This window comes from Hipposideros armiger, unplaced genomic scaffold (assembly GCF_001890085.2).
Source record: "Hipposideros armiger isolate ML-2016 unplaced genomic scaffold, ASM189008v1 scaffold_28, whole genome shotgun sequence".
Taxonomy (NCBI): domain Eukaryota; kingdom Metazoa; phylum Chordata; class Mammalia; order Chiroptera; family Hipposideridae; genus Hipposideros; species Hipposideros armiger.
This window is the reverse complement of record NW_017731378.1, coordinates 276779-292213: the sequence shown is the minus strand read 5'-3', so window position 1 is coordinate 292213 and position 15435 is coordinate 276779. Positions and strand designations below refer to the sequence as shown.

General features: G+C 43.3%; 1 protein-coding gene across 7 annotated transcripts; it reads left to right on the top strand.

Annotated features, from left to right (window-relative positions):
* Positions 1-3860: 3860 nt before the first annotated feature.
* Positions 3861-15075, top strand: MORN4 (MORN repeat containing 4). Of its 7 annotated transcripts, none has more exons than XM_019636525.1 (5): positions 3971-4116; positions 11238-11330; positions 12861-12975; positions 13387-13496; positions 13753-15075. In XM_019636525.1, the coding sequence occupies exons 2-5, from the start codon at positions 11264-11266 to the stop codon at positions 13899-13901; spliced, it is 441 nt and encodes a 146-aa protein (XP_019492070.1). In that variant the 5' UTR covers positions 3971-4116; positions 11238-11263; the 3' UTR covers positions 13902-15075. The 7 variants fall into 7 exon arrangements, with proteins under 7 accessions (XP_019492066.1, XP_019492073.1, XP_019492072.1 ...); XM_019636526.1 differs by having other exon boundaries at positions 11197-11330; XM_019636523.1 differs by having other exon boundaries at positions 11184-11330.
* Positions 15076-15435: the final 360 nt, after the last annotated feature.

Here is a 15435-nt window from a genome sequence, read left to right as displayed (position 1 = left end):
AACCAGCGCCTACGCAATCCCAACCTCCGCATATTTTGCTCGCCACCTTCGGTGAGGACTGCGCATGCTCTAGGAGCCAAACTTGGGTCAGACAATCCCTCAGTTCTTACAGCTCCGCCCCGCTCTTAGCTTTCAATCGCTGAGCTGAGTTGTTTTAAATAAAGTAGCCTTTCTAACCAGTCACTAATTATTGAGTGCCTGCTATGAACCAGCTGTAAGACTGGAAAAATTTAATCTTTGTATCTGCATTTATTCAATCATGCACTCAGTCATTAAATATTTTTTGAGCACCTACTGTGTTTTAGGTGCTGGAGAGACAGCAGTGAAGCAAAGAAACAAAAATCCCTGCTGTACCTAAATAAAAAAGATTTTTAAAAATCCCAGCCCTCATGCAGCTTACACAGTGCCTGGCCCAAAGCTCAATGTTTGTTAATTGAGGAAAGATATGGTCCCATTAAGACAAAAATTCCACGAGGTAAGAGTCCATGACTATTTTATTTGTCACTGTAAACCTCAGTGTCTAGACAGAGTAGATGCTCAGTACATGGTTATCAGTGGGAAAGAGAAGGAGGATATAGTCCCTGTCCTCAAGCTGAAGACACACAGCTCTCTGAGGCAGTAGGAGAAAAAAAGCCAACAATATGAGCTGAAAACTCCATAATAGGAGTTCAGCAATTTGGGGGTAGGCTGGACAGTCAGTAAAGTCTTAAGTGGGGCATGTGCTATGATCTAAGTGTTAAAGGAAGAATGTAAATCACTGAGGGAAAAAGGGGAGAAGAGAGGGAGTCAGAGATATTTGAGTTTGAACCCTGGCTTCACATTTATTAGTTATGAGTTATTTAACTCTCTAAGCCTCAGTTTCCACATCTATAAAATGGGACTAATCATCTCCTCCTCAATTGACTAAATAAGAATCATGATAAATAAAATAAAGAACTTATAGCACTTAATACCTAAAGAAACACTCAACAAAAAAACTGTCACTGCTGAGGTTATTGTTGATGTTGTTTTTGTTTATGTGCTTAAAATAACCAGCAGATGAGGCATGGATTTTCACAAAACGTACCAGCCACATGGTAACCAATATTTCATAATTATTCTGAAGAACAGAGTGAAAGAATACAATGGCATCACTATAGTCAAGCTGCTAAATTACTAAAAAGTTGGTTGAGGCATGATAAAATAATTCTATTCTTGTTTGAACTAGTTTGGGAACTTAAATTTTGAACTTTCTAGTCCTGTGTCAATGCCTGGATATACATCAATTTGTTGTGTGTCAATACCTGGACATACACCAGACCTCCAGATAATGCATGAAGGATTCACATATCCAGACCACCTGACATCTATTATCCAGACCATTGATGTGACCAGATGTCCTGGCGCCCATCTTCCAGACCACCTGGCACCCATCATCCAGATCTCCTGATATCTGACTGATAACTGTCCTGGACCAATCGTAGGGTTAGGAATACAGAACTGATTATTCTAAAGAATGCACTTTTTACTATAAGAGCTCTTAACTTTTCTTTCTTCTTCAGAACACTTCTGGGTTTTTGCCTAGTTGTGTTTCTGTTTTGCAAACCCTAAACACTTAAATAAACCTTTATCAATTATTTTTAGCCAAAGCCTCCAGACTCTTTTTCAGTTCGTTCAACAATTCTTTCTTGAATCAAATTATTGCCATAGCTAACTAGAAGTACTAAATTGTTCAGTTATATGTATGGGAATGTGTTAAACGTTTTTTGCCAAATAAACCATTCTAGCAAATGTCCATACAGATTATTCAATTACCCCTTTCAGTTACAAGACATGTAGTTCCCTTTCCTACCCAAATGCCAAATAATTAAGTGATATTTGCCTCTCATGTCCTAGGAGCCACAGCCACAAAGATGATCTGTATTATTTATCTTATTTAGCCCCTAAGCTTCAAATTATGGTCAAAGAAAGCTCCAAGATTTAGAGTTCTCCCTTGAATTCTAAGTTTTCTCTATGGAAACCCTCATAATGTTTCAGTATTTACCTCTTAGAACTCAACTTTCCTTTTACTGAAAAGAGTGTCAATACATTCCTTATTACCTGTGAAGAGTTAGTACTTACCAAATGCTAAGCATGTGCCAGAATATTATTTTAAGTGCATTACGTGGAGTAAGTCATGTAACCAGCATTACAGCCCCTATGATGTTGGAAACTGATGAAAATAACTTGCTTATGGTCATGAAGCTGGTAAGTGGCAGAGCTGGATCCAAATTCAAGCAGACTAGTTCCACACTACATTATTTCTTATTAAATACCTCTATTATTTACCCCCTTTCATATTTACCCCTTCTTTCTATCTTCACTGATGCCACATTCCAGAATATCTTACATTATTATAATAGCTTCTAAATTTGTTTTCTGCTTCCAATTTCTCTTTGATCATCTCTGTGTATCACTGCCAGATTAATTTTATTAAAACACTGGTTTCATTGTGTCACTGCTCTGGTCAAGAAACTACATTTTTATTGTGGTAAAATGTACATAATATTTATCATTTTAACCATTCGTAAGTGTACAATTCAGTAACATTAAATACATTCACAATGTTGTGTAACCATCACCACTGTCTCCACCGAAAACTTTTTCATCAAGACAACAAAAACTCTGTACCCATTAAACAATAACTCCATCTTCCCCTAGCTCTTGGTAACCTCTATTCTGCTTTCTTTTTCTATTAATTTGCCTATTCAAGAAACCGTACCTTCTCTCTAATTTTTCAGGTTTCTCCATAATTTGACAACTTTATTTCTTCCTATTTTCTAATACACATTCTCCAGTCTGTTTTCTTAACATTCCATCCTCTCAACTGCTGTAATTATATCAATAGTCAATACCACACAGTTTTAGCATGTTTAACCATTGAGTGTTAGAGCTGGATTGAATCTTATAGGTCTTCTAGACCAATCTTATTTTACAGGCTAGTGAGCTTAATAACTTGCTTGAAGCCACACCCAGTTGGTGGCAGAGACGGGATTTGAACACAGAATCCAAGTCTTTTAAAACAATTTAAAACTGTTTATTGAGTACTTACAATTTCTAAGACATAGTACTGAGTATTTGACATTGTATTCTCACACAAGTCCTGGGCAGCCTTTATCATCATCATTGTTATAATTTTCTATCGTACAGATGAGGAAAAAATCTCACTTCAGAGAAGCAATTTGCTTACTCTCTTCATGCGTTTGCTTCCTCCTAACAATTAAATATAGTCTTGGATTTTTCCTCGTGCATGAATATTTTCTTCTCCACACTTGGGCAGTAAGTCCCATGAGGGCAGTGATCATGTCTTTTCTAGACTGGCAGAACCTAGCATCATGCTGCATTCCCATTGTTCAGAAAATAAACAAATGGATACACGGATTGGCGTATGTGGTATTTTGGAGGATTTGCTCCAATCTTGGCACGGCATTTTAAACACAAAGGACCTGGGTAATGACACCGACAACACAAATCCCTACAATGAATGCAAACGTGTCATGATATCACAGTGCTGGCACAGAGTTGACACTCATTAAACTACAGTTGCCCTGTCCAACGCGTTGCAATTTACAAAGCTACACCTCAAAAGCCGTGTTTAGGATATGTCCTTAAACTCCGAAGGCGGGGCCATTTAACTATGGAGATCCGCGCAGGATCGAAGCCACTTGAGTTGGTGGTCACTGTCGTGTCTGACGCTGATTTGGTTCGGTTCAGTTTGTTTTTCACATTTCGACTAGGCTTTCCCTGGGTAGGCGAGACCTGAGTTCTCTTATCAGGATTGCCAAGGTGAGATCCGGAGTTCAGCCCCACCCCTCTGTCGGATATTTGCACGAGAGCGCCCTTCGCCCCGCATAAAGATGGCGCCGACCCCGGCTGAGCCAATGGAGAATGGCGTTGCTCCCGGTTGCCTAGGTAACAGCCAATGGGCAGCGGGAATTGTGCCCAGTGCGGCTACCCGGGATGGCGGCATCAAGTGGGGCAGGCACTGGTGCAGGTGGCGGAGAGGCAGGTGGCAGGGGCGAACCCCGCGGAGCGGAGGTCCCGGCCGCTTGAGCCCCGGGTCGGGGCGTGACGGTTATCCCGAAAGGCGGAGCCCAGGTTGGCTGGCAGTGCGGGTGGGAGGGGACCGGGACAACGTGATCGGTGAGGAAGGGACTGAGGAGCCCAGCGCGAGATGACATGGGCTGGGGAGCGCGGCTCCATGCTTGACGCTCTGACCGAAGGGCGGCTGCCCCGAAGTCCCAAACCAGGGCCTTCCGTCTCCACCGCTGGGTGCCGAAACCCAGGAGAGCCCGCGGCACCAGGGTTAGCGAGCGGGGTGGGTGGGGGCTGCGTCATTAGCGGATGGCAGACCTACGCGAGCAGACGATCCGGCCCGGGAGGGAAAGCAAACCCGGGGTAGAGGAAAGGAGCAGTGCTGGAAAGCACGAACGAGTGGTTGAAGGAAAGGGGAGGTCGACCACAAAGTATTGCCTTGTTGCCGTCTAGGGCTTTGTTTGCTCTGGGCCCGCCTCTCTCACACTCCAGTGGAGAGATGTCCCACACATCAAGTCTTGGGGAATGGGATGCCTCAGTTAGTTGATGGTATTATAGCATCCCTGCATGGTAGTAGCATCACCAAAGTGCTTAGGTATCCGCAGGAGTAACTCGGCTATATTAGAACATGGCCCAGGCATTTTCCTTAACCAAGAACTAGAATAGAATCCTAGCAGTCCCCATTACTACCAAGTCTTTTTATTTTTATTTTTTTACTTTCTTTCTGGTGTCAGCATTTTCTTCCCAGTTTCTTCAATCTAACCGTCCCACACATAGTCTTCATAAATAAGAACTTTATCTAGTAGTGATACATTTGTTTACTTTTTTAGTAGAAGGGAGACTTACCCGACAGTAAAAGAGACATACAGACTTATAATAAAAACAGTTATTTCAAGCTCATGTAAAACACTTTAAAAAGAACTTTTGAATTTTTGTTCTGGGTTTCTTACAAGTCTAATCTTTGTTCATCAAAGCCTTCATTTTCTTCTCTTTAAGATTCTGAAAGCCTGAGAACTGCTTTCTTTATAACTAAAGGAACTTTGGCAAGACTGTTATACTTCGGGATGGGTGGGGGATGGAGGAACAGTGTTGAAGGCATATTTGGGTAATTAAGGTGGCTGCCTCCAAACAATATTCTTAAACTGAATATTTATTCCCCTTTATGTTAGTTTTTTTAAATCCTGAATTTAGACACAGGTTACTATGAATGCATAAGTATTCTTTTAACAAGTTGGATTTCTAAAGTTTAAAAAAAAGACAAACGGAATGGAAACAAAAGTTATCATTCCTGTCTCCAACTTCTATTTGGAAATGTCTGGGTCAGGAGAAAAGAAAAATAGCAGGGATATAGTCTGTTGTGAAGACTAATAGTATATTAGTGTACACGGACAAAATACTGACAAAATACTAATTTCCTTTTAGATATGTGTTTGGATTGATCCTTTGTAACCCGTCCGGCAAGAGAGCAGAAGGCTGGGTATCTGTTTAGAAGAAGCATAAACTATCTTGACTTCGTGACTAGATTCCATATGTATAGCTGAAGCCTAAACTCACAGGCCATCTATTTTCTTTAAAAAGATTTTTTTGAATAACTGATACACATACTGATTTGCTAAAGTAGTGGGTTTTTAATCTTCATCAGCACTGACTATACTTTTTAAACTAGATTTGTCTCAATGACCATGATAACTGGTGAAATTTCTTTCTGGGTCAGTGGCTATGCAGCTGACCATAAATTAGCATAGCTAATTACAGAAGTCATAAATGAAAATCCTGACACTATCCCAGGCAGTGACAATATCCATTATTTGGACATAGGTAGAAGCTTCTAGTCAAATGCGTTCAACCATCGCTTGAACCTCATGGAGTCGACATGTGTTCCCTTTAATTAGCACTTTTGATTGTATTCTTGAGAATGGACATCACTTTGACAGGCAACCTTTGAAGGGAGTTTGCTATATCTCCCTAGATCAAAAAGGAATGGAAATTTGTAATAGTACAGTATGGACTTTTGAAAACAAATAGGCGAGGATGGTGGCAGGGTTAGGTTGAGAGATGATATCCCAGCTCCTCTTGCTGTATAACAAATTACCCCAAACTTATCTGCTTAAAATAACCATATGATGCTCACAGATACCTCAGATGGGATGCAGGCTTAATGGCTGGGGTGGAGGGGAGATGGCTGGAATCATCTGAAAGCTCCTTTGCTCACACCTGGTGCCTGGGCTAAGATGATTCAAAGATGAGAACTGCCAACTGACTCACCAACAAATGTGGCTGTCTATGTGGCTTGGCTCCCTCACAGCTTGGTAGCCTCAGGGGAGTCAGACTTATGTGGTGGCTCAGGTCTCCCAGCATAAGTGTACCAGCGAGCAAGGTGCAAGTTACATCACCTTTTATGATCTAACTTCAGAACACACCATCGCTTCCATCATGTTCTACTGGTAAAAGCAATTATAAGCATACACAGATTCAAAGGAGAGGAGTTAGAATCCACTTTTGGTGGGGCAATGGCAGGGTCTAATTGTAGAAGAATGTGTAGGACAGGAGATATGATTGCAAACATCTTTAGAAAATACAATCTGTCACATTTGGTTATAAGAAGATAATCTTTCAGGTTTCATTGGCTTCCTTGAAATACTTAGGGTTGTTTAAGAACAAAAATTCAACCGAGTAAATTTAAAGATCTAATTGGCTTTATGAATGATTCCTGAATCGGGCAGCATCCCATCTAGTAAAATCAGAAGGGTACTCCCAAAGAGTTGTACAAACTGAAAGGTTTCTATAGGCAGAAAGAATGTGGGACAAGGAAGTTAAGAGAGTGGATTATTATTTCAGGCAAGTTTACGTTCCCTTAGGAGAAAGTCAGGGGTCTTAGCTGGCAGATTACATCACCAGTGCTGACCAGGAAATTGTAGACAGGTTGGTGTAAAATTCCACCCCTGGGATAAGCTGAAACTGCAGTTAAGTAAGGTATTAAGTATTGGTGGGGCTTACCACAGGTGACTCCATTTTGGGTCTGGTTTTTGTTTTTGTTTTTTTTTAACGGGGTGTATTTCCCAAGAGCCAGCTCCATACCAAAAGAATGGCAAGGTTTACAACTTGAAGGACAGGCTAGTACTTTCTCCATAGATAATCCTCAAACTGGAGAAACACTGTTCCCGTTCTTTCAGGGACCTTATATGGTCCTTCTGAAACAAGGTGGGATGGCGCTGTTGGGGAGTCTCATGTGGCCTTGAGAAAAAGTAAACAAGAGGCTGCTCCCTCTGAGTCCCTGTATAGTCAGTCTGACTCCTCACATTGCACTGCAACTCCTTCCAAAGCTTTGAGTGAAGACAAGCTCACTGCTGTCTAACATTTAAAGGAAATGCCTTATCTTACCATCTTTCTGTATAAATAGCGATTTTATGTGTATGTTTTGGAATGGCTGTTTTAGTCATAAGATTTAGTAGAAGATACAACCTTTCAGACTGATTTGTTTTGAAGGAATGAGATAGTCCAGGTTTGTACCATGAGCTGATTTTTAGTTCTCTGACTTCATTTGTTCCGGGAAGAGCTGAAGATGGCCTCGAGCTATCACAGTGCCTGTCTGGACTGGAAAGAGTTTTCCTCTGCAGTTTTGATGGAAAACTGTTTTGCTCTCCCTCATTAATGTTGTATTTGCAATGGAGTCATGCTGACCTCTACCCCAGGCACACTCTGATGCTGGGCTGATGATAAGAGGCTTGTGCACCTGAAATTGGATGCTGACCTTGTGGAACATTGATGGGACAGAGATGGCACACCAGGTACCAGCATCACCTCTCTGAGAAAACAGCCCTAGAGGTTTTAAGGGGCTTTAAGAAGAAAAGGATCCTTTTCTTGGGACATCTTCTATGTTAGAGACCCTGGATATGGCGTTTCTGAGTAACTAGAAAAGTGAGACAGTCCCTGATGGACCTGTGGGAGTGACTCCCAAACATCGCTAGAAAAGCGTCCACAAAGCTGACCTTCATTATGGGGGTCCAAAATGAATGTTCCTCGTATTTGGGTGAGACCTCAGAGAGTTCAGAACTCATCTGTCCTCATCGCTGGATGAAACTAGAGCTCTGAGACAGCCAAGGCCTAGAAGATATGACTGAGTCCTGCTCTGGTCAGGACAGGCTGTTTTCACATCAGACCATTTCTGGGCATGCGACATCTGTATCGAAAACCGTTATGACCTAGGCCAAAATTAAAATATCCCACAGGGTCTTGATAAAGAACAGATGAGTGGCAACTGTCGTTTGCTTTTCCTCTGCTTAGTATTTACCTTATTAGTCAAAATTGCTGAATTTCTTGTAAAAATGTTATCTGAATTACACTGGTAGCATTTTAATACTGAGACTTTAGAGAAATTTCCACTACAGTAAGTGTGTGAGTTTAGTTGTCTCTTTTTGAAGGAGGAAAAGCAAACCATTTAATGGACAGGGCTATGCAGTGTTCTAGACACTTTTGTGTCCTCGTATACTGGGAGGCAGTATTGGATAGGATAGGGTAGGGATACGGATAGGGATAGTGTTTAAGAGTGTGGGCCCTGGAGCCAACTGCCAGGGTCCTGATTCTAACCTGCATGCGTTAGCTGGGTGACCTTAGTTAACCACTTACCTTCTCTGTACCTCAGTTTCCTCATCTGTAAAGTAGAAACAACCATAATACCCACCTCATAAAGTTGTGAGATGAAATTAGATAATGTATCTTTTTTTAAATTATGGCACACAATAAGTAGTCAGTAAATGTTAGTGCTATTATAAAGGTATTTCAGATAGTTTCTCTGGGGCTAGCTCAGTTGATTACAGAGGGTTGTATTAGCTGACCTGGAGTATAAGTAACTCAGCACTGTCCAACGCCACAATTTGGAGAAAACTGTGCGCTTTGTTTTAGTTGAACATTTAAAGCATAATTTTTGTATTAAATATTCCAGATCCCTCTTGTACTGCGGAACCTATTCTTTAGAACCCCATTTTTATTCTTCATGATGGAGACACCAGTACAACCCTTAACATGGTGTGTGATGTGGGCTTCTCCGGGAATTGAAGAAAAAAGAAGTTAGCAGTTAGCACCAGACCCACAGGGATTTTTTTTAATTGTCCTCCAGGCCTGACCCCAGTGCTCTAAAGAAGAGGTACATTTGTCCTGTTGGAACTCAGTCAGGTGCCTGAGGGTCAAACTCTAGGTTAATTATTAATAATGGGGCCTTTCAATGGTGATTTATAGGTCACACACAGTATTTCCATTTATTGGACTAATAAGTAGTCCACAAGCTTTTCAGTGTGTAAGAGTCTAATGATGTGCTTGTTAAAACTGCAGATTCCCGGGCTCTAACCGTACAGAACTGACTCAGTAGATTTGGGTGCAGGCCTAGGACTGCATTGTCACAGTCACGTGAGAAAACATAGTATTGTTTAGATCTGGAGAAGGTGAAGGGGTGAGTAAAAAGACCTAGGGGGTTTAAAAAAGAAAATAAGGGTTGCATTTTTTTAATATGTCAAGTGATTCTATTTGTCTTTGTTTATATTGAATGATATTTTGGGTATCTTAAATCCCTTCTTATAGGATATCCTTGAATATAAACATTACTTTACCGCTCATGTGAAGCCATACCCAGCCATTCCTCAGTGTTGTTGGGTGGTGGTGGTGGTGCTGGTTGGTTTTTTCCTGTGATATGGTTGTCATAATCATTCTTTCTGCTCCCATTACCCTGTTATCCCCCCTAATTCGGGCCTATGACCTCATACCTGGATGTATCAGTTAGCTTTTGCTTGGTAATAACACACCACCCCAAAACATAGTGGCTTAAAACAACCATATTTCTTCAATCCTTGATTCTGTGGGCCACTAATTTGGGGCTGGGCTCAGAGGGGCAGCTCTTCTGGTCTTGCCTGAGCTCACTCAGGCATCCGTGTACATCTGAGAAAGCTGTTCCATGTGGCCCCTCACCATCCAGGAGACTAGCCTGGGCTTGTTCACATGGGAACAGAACAGGTCCAAGTGCAGCAAGAGGGCAAGCCCAATGTACAGATGCTTTTCAAATCTGTGCTACATCACCTTTGCTGATGCAGTTACATAACCCGGCCAGACCCAATGGGTGGAGGAGTAAATAAGCTGCCTCTGAATGGGAGGATCGCCATGCGTGGATGGAGGGAGAAAATCTGTGCTCATTTCACAATCTACTGAATTATCATATCTCCTGCCTTACAAGCTTCTCTAGCAGTAGGCTTTGGCTGCTCCAACCCATCCAGCTTCCTGCTGCCACATTCATATTCCTTAAACTGCTTTCATCTTATTACATCCCTGTTCACACACCCCGAGAGGCTTCCTCTTTGCCCACCTTATCAGCTATAAACTTTTCTGCCTAGCTCTCTTTCAGTTAGCCTGACCCTAGAAGCAGAGCGTGTAGTACAGGGGAAAAGGAACTAGCAATCAGGGGTGGCCTGGGCACTCGTTTTAGCTCAGTCACCGAATAGCTTTTAACTCTCCTAGCTTCTGTTTCTCCATCTATAAAATGAGGGAGTTTGGATTAAATCTGAGAGGTTCTTTTCAGATTTAAGATTTAGGCTGATTGTAGCTCGACAAATTTATTTCCTGTTACTCCCTAAATATGCCTTCAACTCGAGCAAGACCCAGCTTCTAATTCCCACGGAACATCCCATGTTTGTGCTGCTCTTCGTGCTTCCATTCCCCATGTTTTCTCAGTGTTCTTCACTGTTTATTTTAAATCCTGCCCACCCCTTGTCTTAGTTAATGTCTGCCATCCACTTTGACACTTAATTATATTATCTCTCGTATTATTCAGTGTTTTGATTGATAGTCTTATCAACTAGATTATAAACTCATTGAGGAAAGAGATTATATATTTTACATATTGACTAGGTGTATATAGTAGGTATCAAGCAAATATTTGTAGATTAATCCTAAATTTCCATCCCAGGTCACAGAAAGTTGGACTTGGCTGAAAACCTGAAAGCCACGTAGAAGGATAAGACTGCTTGGGCAGAGGTGGTGGTGGTAGGGTGGTTGGAGAGGTGGGTAGCTTTGTTGAATGTACTCCAGGGAGTGTACACGTATTTGGCTGGTAGCCTTTACAATGTATCTACACCGTTGCTTAGCAGGCCTTTCCTCCAGCCGCGCTGGGACGCTGGTTCTCTTCTGCTTGTGCCCTACAGTTTTCATCCTTCTGTAAGCTGTCACCATGACCCTGACAAAAGGTTCCTTCACCTACTCCAGTGGGGAGGAGTATCGTGGCGAGTGGAAGGAGGGTAAGAGGACCCGGGGGGTGTATCCAGTGGTGACACTATTTGACCAAAGGACAAATACCTCAGGATATGTAAGCCAACTTTATGAGTCTTCAACGCCAAGATTTAATCTGAATAGTGCCTTCCTTTATTCGATTTTAGGAATTCAATAAAGAAATTAGAAAATACTATTGTTAATCCAACCTCCAGAAGTAAGTTAAATCTTTCCACTTCTAAGTGTAAAGTGTTATAACCCTTTTATCCTTTACTGGTATTATTTGGGAATTGTTTTTCTAAATGCTCATGTACTCCGCAGAGGAAAATGAATTATTTTTAGTGCCCATAAACCAGAAAGTACAGAATTCATTGCAATGACTTGATTCCAGTGACTCTTAAGAAGTTAATTAGGGCAGACAATCAAGAGCAAATGACATTCGTTGCCTCGAATTTCCTGTGACAGTTCATTATATTTGGAAGTATCTATTCATAGGAATGGTAAAATTCTTCAGAGCCTGAAACTATACAGAAAGTAGTTTAATGGTGTTCCATTTGGAAACAGTCTGGCCATTTAAAAGTCCCGTGGGTCCGTCCAGTCCTAGCGAGCCAGGAACTTCCCCAATGAGACTCGACTTCACAGTCGTGCCAGTGAAGAGCAGTTCACACTGCTTCCAGACAGGTGCCTCATTCTTTTCACGGTGGATCCTGCAGCTGATGAGTTCCTGAGCCTTGAGAGGAGAAATCGTGCGATGCGATGTGCCCTTGCCTCCATACATCCTCGGCCTTTTCTCCTGTCTCCCAAACTCCTGCTGTCCCCGATAATATGACCTTTAGAGGCGAGAACTCCTGAAGCGCTGCTGGGGCGTCTGTCCACCAAAGAACACCTCTCCTCTGTTTGAAGAGCACTAGCGCTGCTTCAGCACCTTGCTCTGCTTTCTGCTCAGTTCAGTGCATAAACTTAGCCCTGCTGGTGTAAGAGCTCAAACCAGTGTTGCGAGTCTGGCGGTTAGGTGTGCACAGTAGCTTCATGGTGCTAAGTGGTATACTTTTAGTTTTCTCAGAGTGACAATGGAGTTAAATGTTGAGGGCTCTCTGGTCAGGCTGCGTTTACATTCTTGCTCTACCATTTAATTGCTCTGGGATCTTAAGTTCTTTAGCTTTTTACATGCCTTGGTTTCTGCATCTGTTAAATGGGAATAATAATAGTGCTGTCCTACCTCATAAGGCTGCTGTGAGGATTAAGTAAGATGATATATACAAAATGCTTAGAAGAATGGCTGCACATAATAAAGGAAGCATGTGCTACTTTTAAGAGCTCTCTTATCTTTCATACTCAGAGAGACCTGCTCCAAATCTGATGTTGTGACTTAAGTTGGGAAGGCCCCAGGAGCCAGGTTTTCCTGGTGCCTATCTCTGGGTAATAGTCCTGTGCCCTGCTAATGTCATTGTTTCTCTTCTTTGTGGGTGGGGTGATGGGAGGCAAGGGACATTAGACAGTGAGAGGGGACTCTTAAGCTGCCCCTTCCCAAACTGATACCTGTCCTTCTCTTTGCCCAGGCCGCAGACATGGTTTTGGTCAACTGATGTTTGCAGATGGTGGCACCTACCTGGGTCATTTTGAGAATGGGCTCTTTAATGGCTTTGGGGTACTGACCTTCTCAGATGGCTCAAGGTAGGTACTGGCTCATTCCTTTCTCAGCCTTAAGCTAAGGAGATTCTGATCTAAAGACGACAGCGGTAAATATCTGGTCAAACCTGAGCTTGTCCCGGGCCCTCTGAAAACAGGACATGAGTAAGCATTAGTTCTTTTATTGGTTACTTTATAAATAGATCTGAAATTTGAAATGGCAAGAGGTGAGTGACCTTCCACCCTACCGCCGTTCTGTTGTTTCCTTGAGATTAGGGACTCTTATCATAGATACTCTCTGACCCCTCTCTGCGGAGTGGGGTGGGTGGAGCGCTGAGATACGTGGAATCAGCTTTGCTCTTTGACATTAGTAAATAACGTGTCAGTAGCTGCTTGACTTATTTAACCTAGACAGCTCACAACCCGCTTAAAGGCTAACATCTTGTGTTTCTGCAGGTATGAGGGGGAGTTTGCCCAGGGCAAGTTTAATGGCGCGGGAGTCTTCATTCGACATGACAACATGACCTTTGAGGGGGAATTTAAAAATGGCAGAGTAGATGGTTTTGGTAAGTTGCAGCCCAGCAGGATGGGTTACTTAGGCGAGCATAATACGGGTGAAAGTACACCTTGTTAGCTTCAATCCTCTGTGGATGTCCAGCAATCCATAGTGATGCTGCCCTGACCCCTGTGTATTGAAAAGGCCGACAGAGTGCTCCTGAGGAGGGCTGCGAGTTTTTCTCTTCCTTGACCGCTACCTGTCAAGCTGATCTCTGAGTCATTCATGCCATTGTCACTCCCATATTTCCTCTGTCCCCCTCAAAGGCCTGCTGACTTTCCCTGACGGTTCTCACGGAATACCCCGCAACGAAGGTCTGTTTGAGAACAACAAGCTGCTGCGGCGTGAGAAGTGTTCCGCCGTCGTTCAGCGGGCCCAGAGTGCCTCCAAGTCAGCCAGAAGTCTCGCTGCCTGATGGGGTGACAAGTATTGGTAAAGCAGATGCCCCACTATTCACTCGGGGTGAACAAATGAATCAGATGCGAGAGGAGAGCAGAATGACCTTGGAGCAGAAGCCTGCTGCTGTGTCCCATCCCCTGCCAGTCAGGGATCACAGGGAAGCTCCAAGAACTCTGGCCCGCAGGCCCGGCAGCAGTGGTTACCGCGTGTCTTTCCCTCATCTCACTTCTTGGTACTCTCTGTCCCTAACACCTGGGTTTCCCAATGCAGACCTGCGCCACCCGCGACTTCATTTTCTGCCAGGTGATACAGAACCTCTACATTCTGCCTATCTTTGGGGCAGGTGATCCTAGCTTCAAATTAGGGCCAGTGCTGTGTGCTACCCTGGAGAAACAAGGAAAAAGATAGGGGTGGCTTAGCTAGGACAGCAGGCCTGTGAAAGCCAAGGCCAGAGCTTTTCTGTATGTTACCCCCTCATTCGCTGGTTGGCAGTATGGCTCCAGGCTCCACTGTGTCTGACCAGACTAGTATCTGTGTCTGCTTATTCCCCCTGGGAAGGATTCTGGAAAAGCGCCGTTTCCCTCTCCTTAACTTTACAAGCTGTCTTCCTCACCTGAGTTCCAGCAGATACTCCCCATTTGTGCCTCTCTCCTTCCTTAGGTATGAGACGGGATCCCTTTATGGGATAGTCAAGAAAGAAACTGATGTAAACAGTCATCTTACAACTTACTTAATAACTTAATAACTTACTCCAGGGCAAAAGGCAGACGTCTCTGGGCCACTTCAGGCCCTACCACGGAGGGAACTGTATCCTTAGCGCTGACACAGCTCCTTCCCAGTAGGCCAGTAGTTTATGTAGAATTGGACCCATCCTAGGATCATGGTGAACTAAAAGAGCATTTGGCTCCTTGCATTTGGTTCACTGTAATTCTCCCACCATGAGCCTTGGCCAGCAGGCCTGGGGATCACATCTTGACTGATAGGATCCCTGCCCAGTTACCATGGAGGCCCTCCAGTTGCCCTGTGACCCAAACACGCCCCACCCCACCACAGCCCCAGTCCCTATCTTCACACTGAATGTCTCAACAGCAGATTGTGGTGGAAATTATAGCCGTGTGCCTCTATTTATTCTCTGAATTGTACTGTAGAAACAAGTGTTTATGAGGAATAAACAAATCACCAGGACTGCCTACACTTAGTTTTCTTGACTTTCTTGCTCTGTCCTCCTGAATATTAACCTGTTTGCTGTTTCTAAAAGTTAATCACAGTTGGGGGCTTGGAACTGACCCTGCACACTTTACTACGTAACATCTAATTCTCAAAACCTCTGCAGGGAAGGAGCATTTATGCTCTTTTTTTTTTTTTTTTTTTAGCTGAGCCATCCCGCCACCTGTTGGCAGCTCCGCGGCTGCTCAGCTCGAGCTGACTCGAACCGCTGTTGCTCAGAGCTCAAACTCTTGAGCGAGCTCTTAACCAACTGAGCCACTCAGCCGGCCCAGGGAAGGAGCATTTAAAAATAGAAATCAGACAGGCTCAGGTTGTGCAAACTA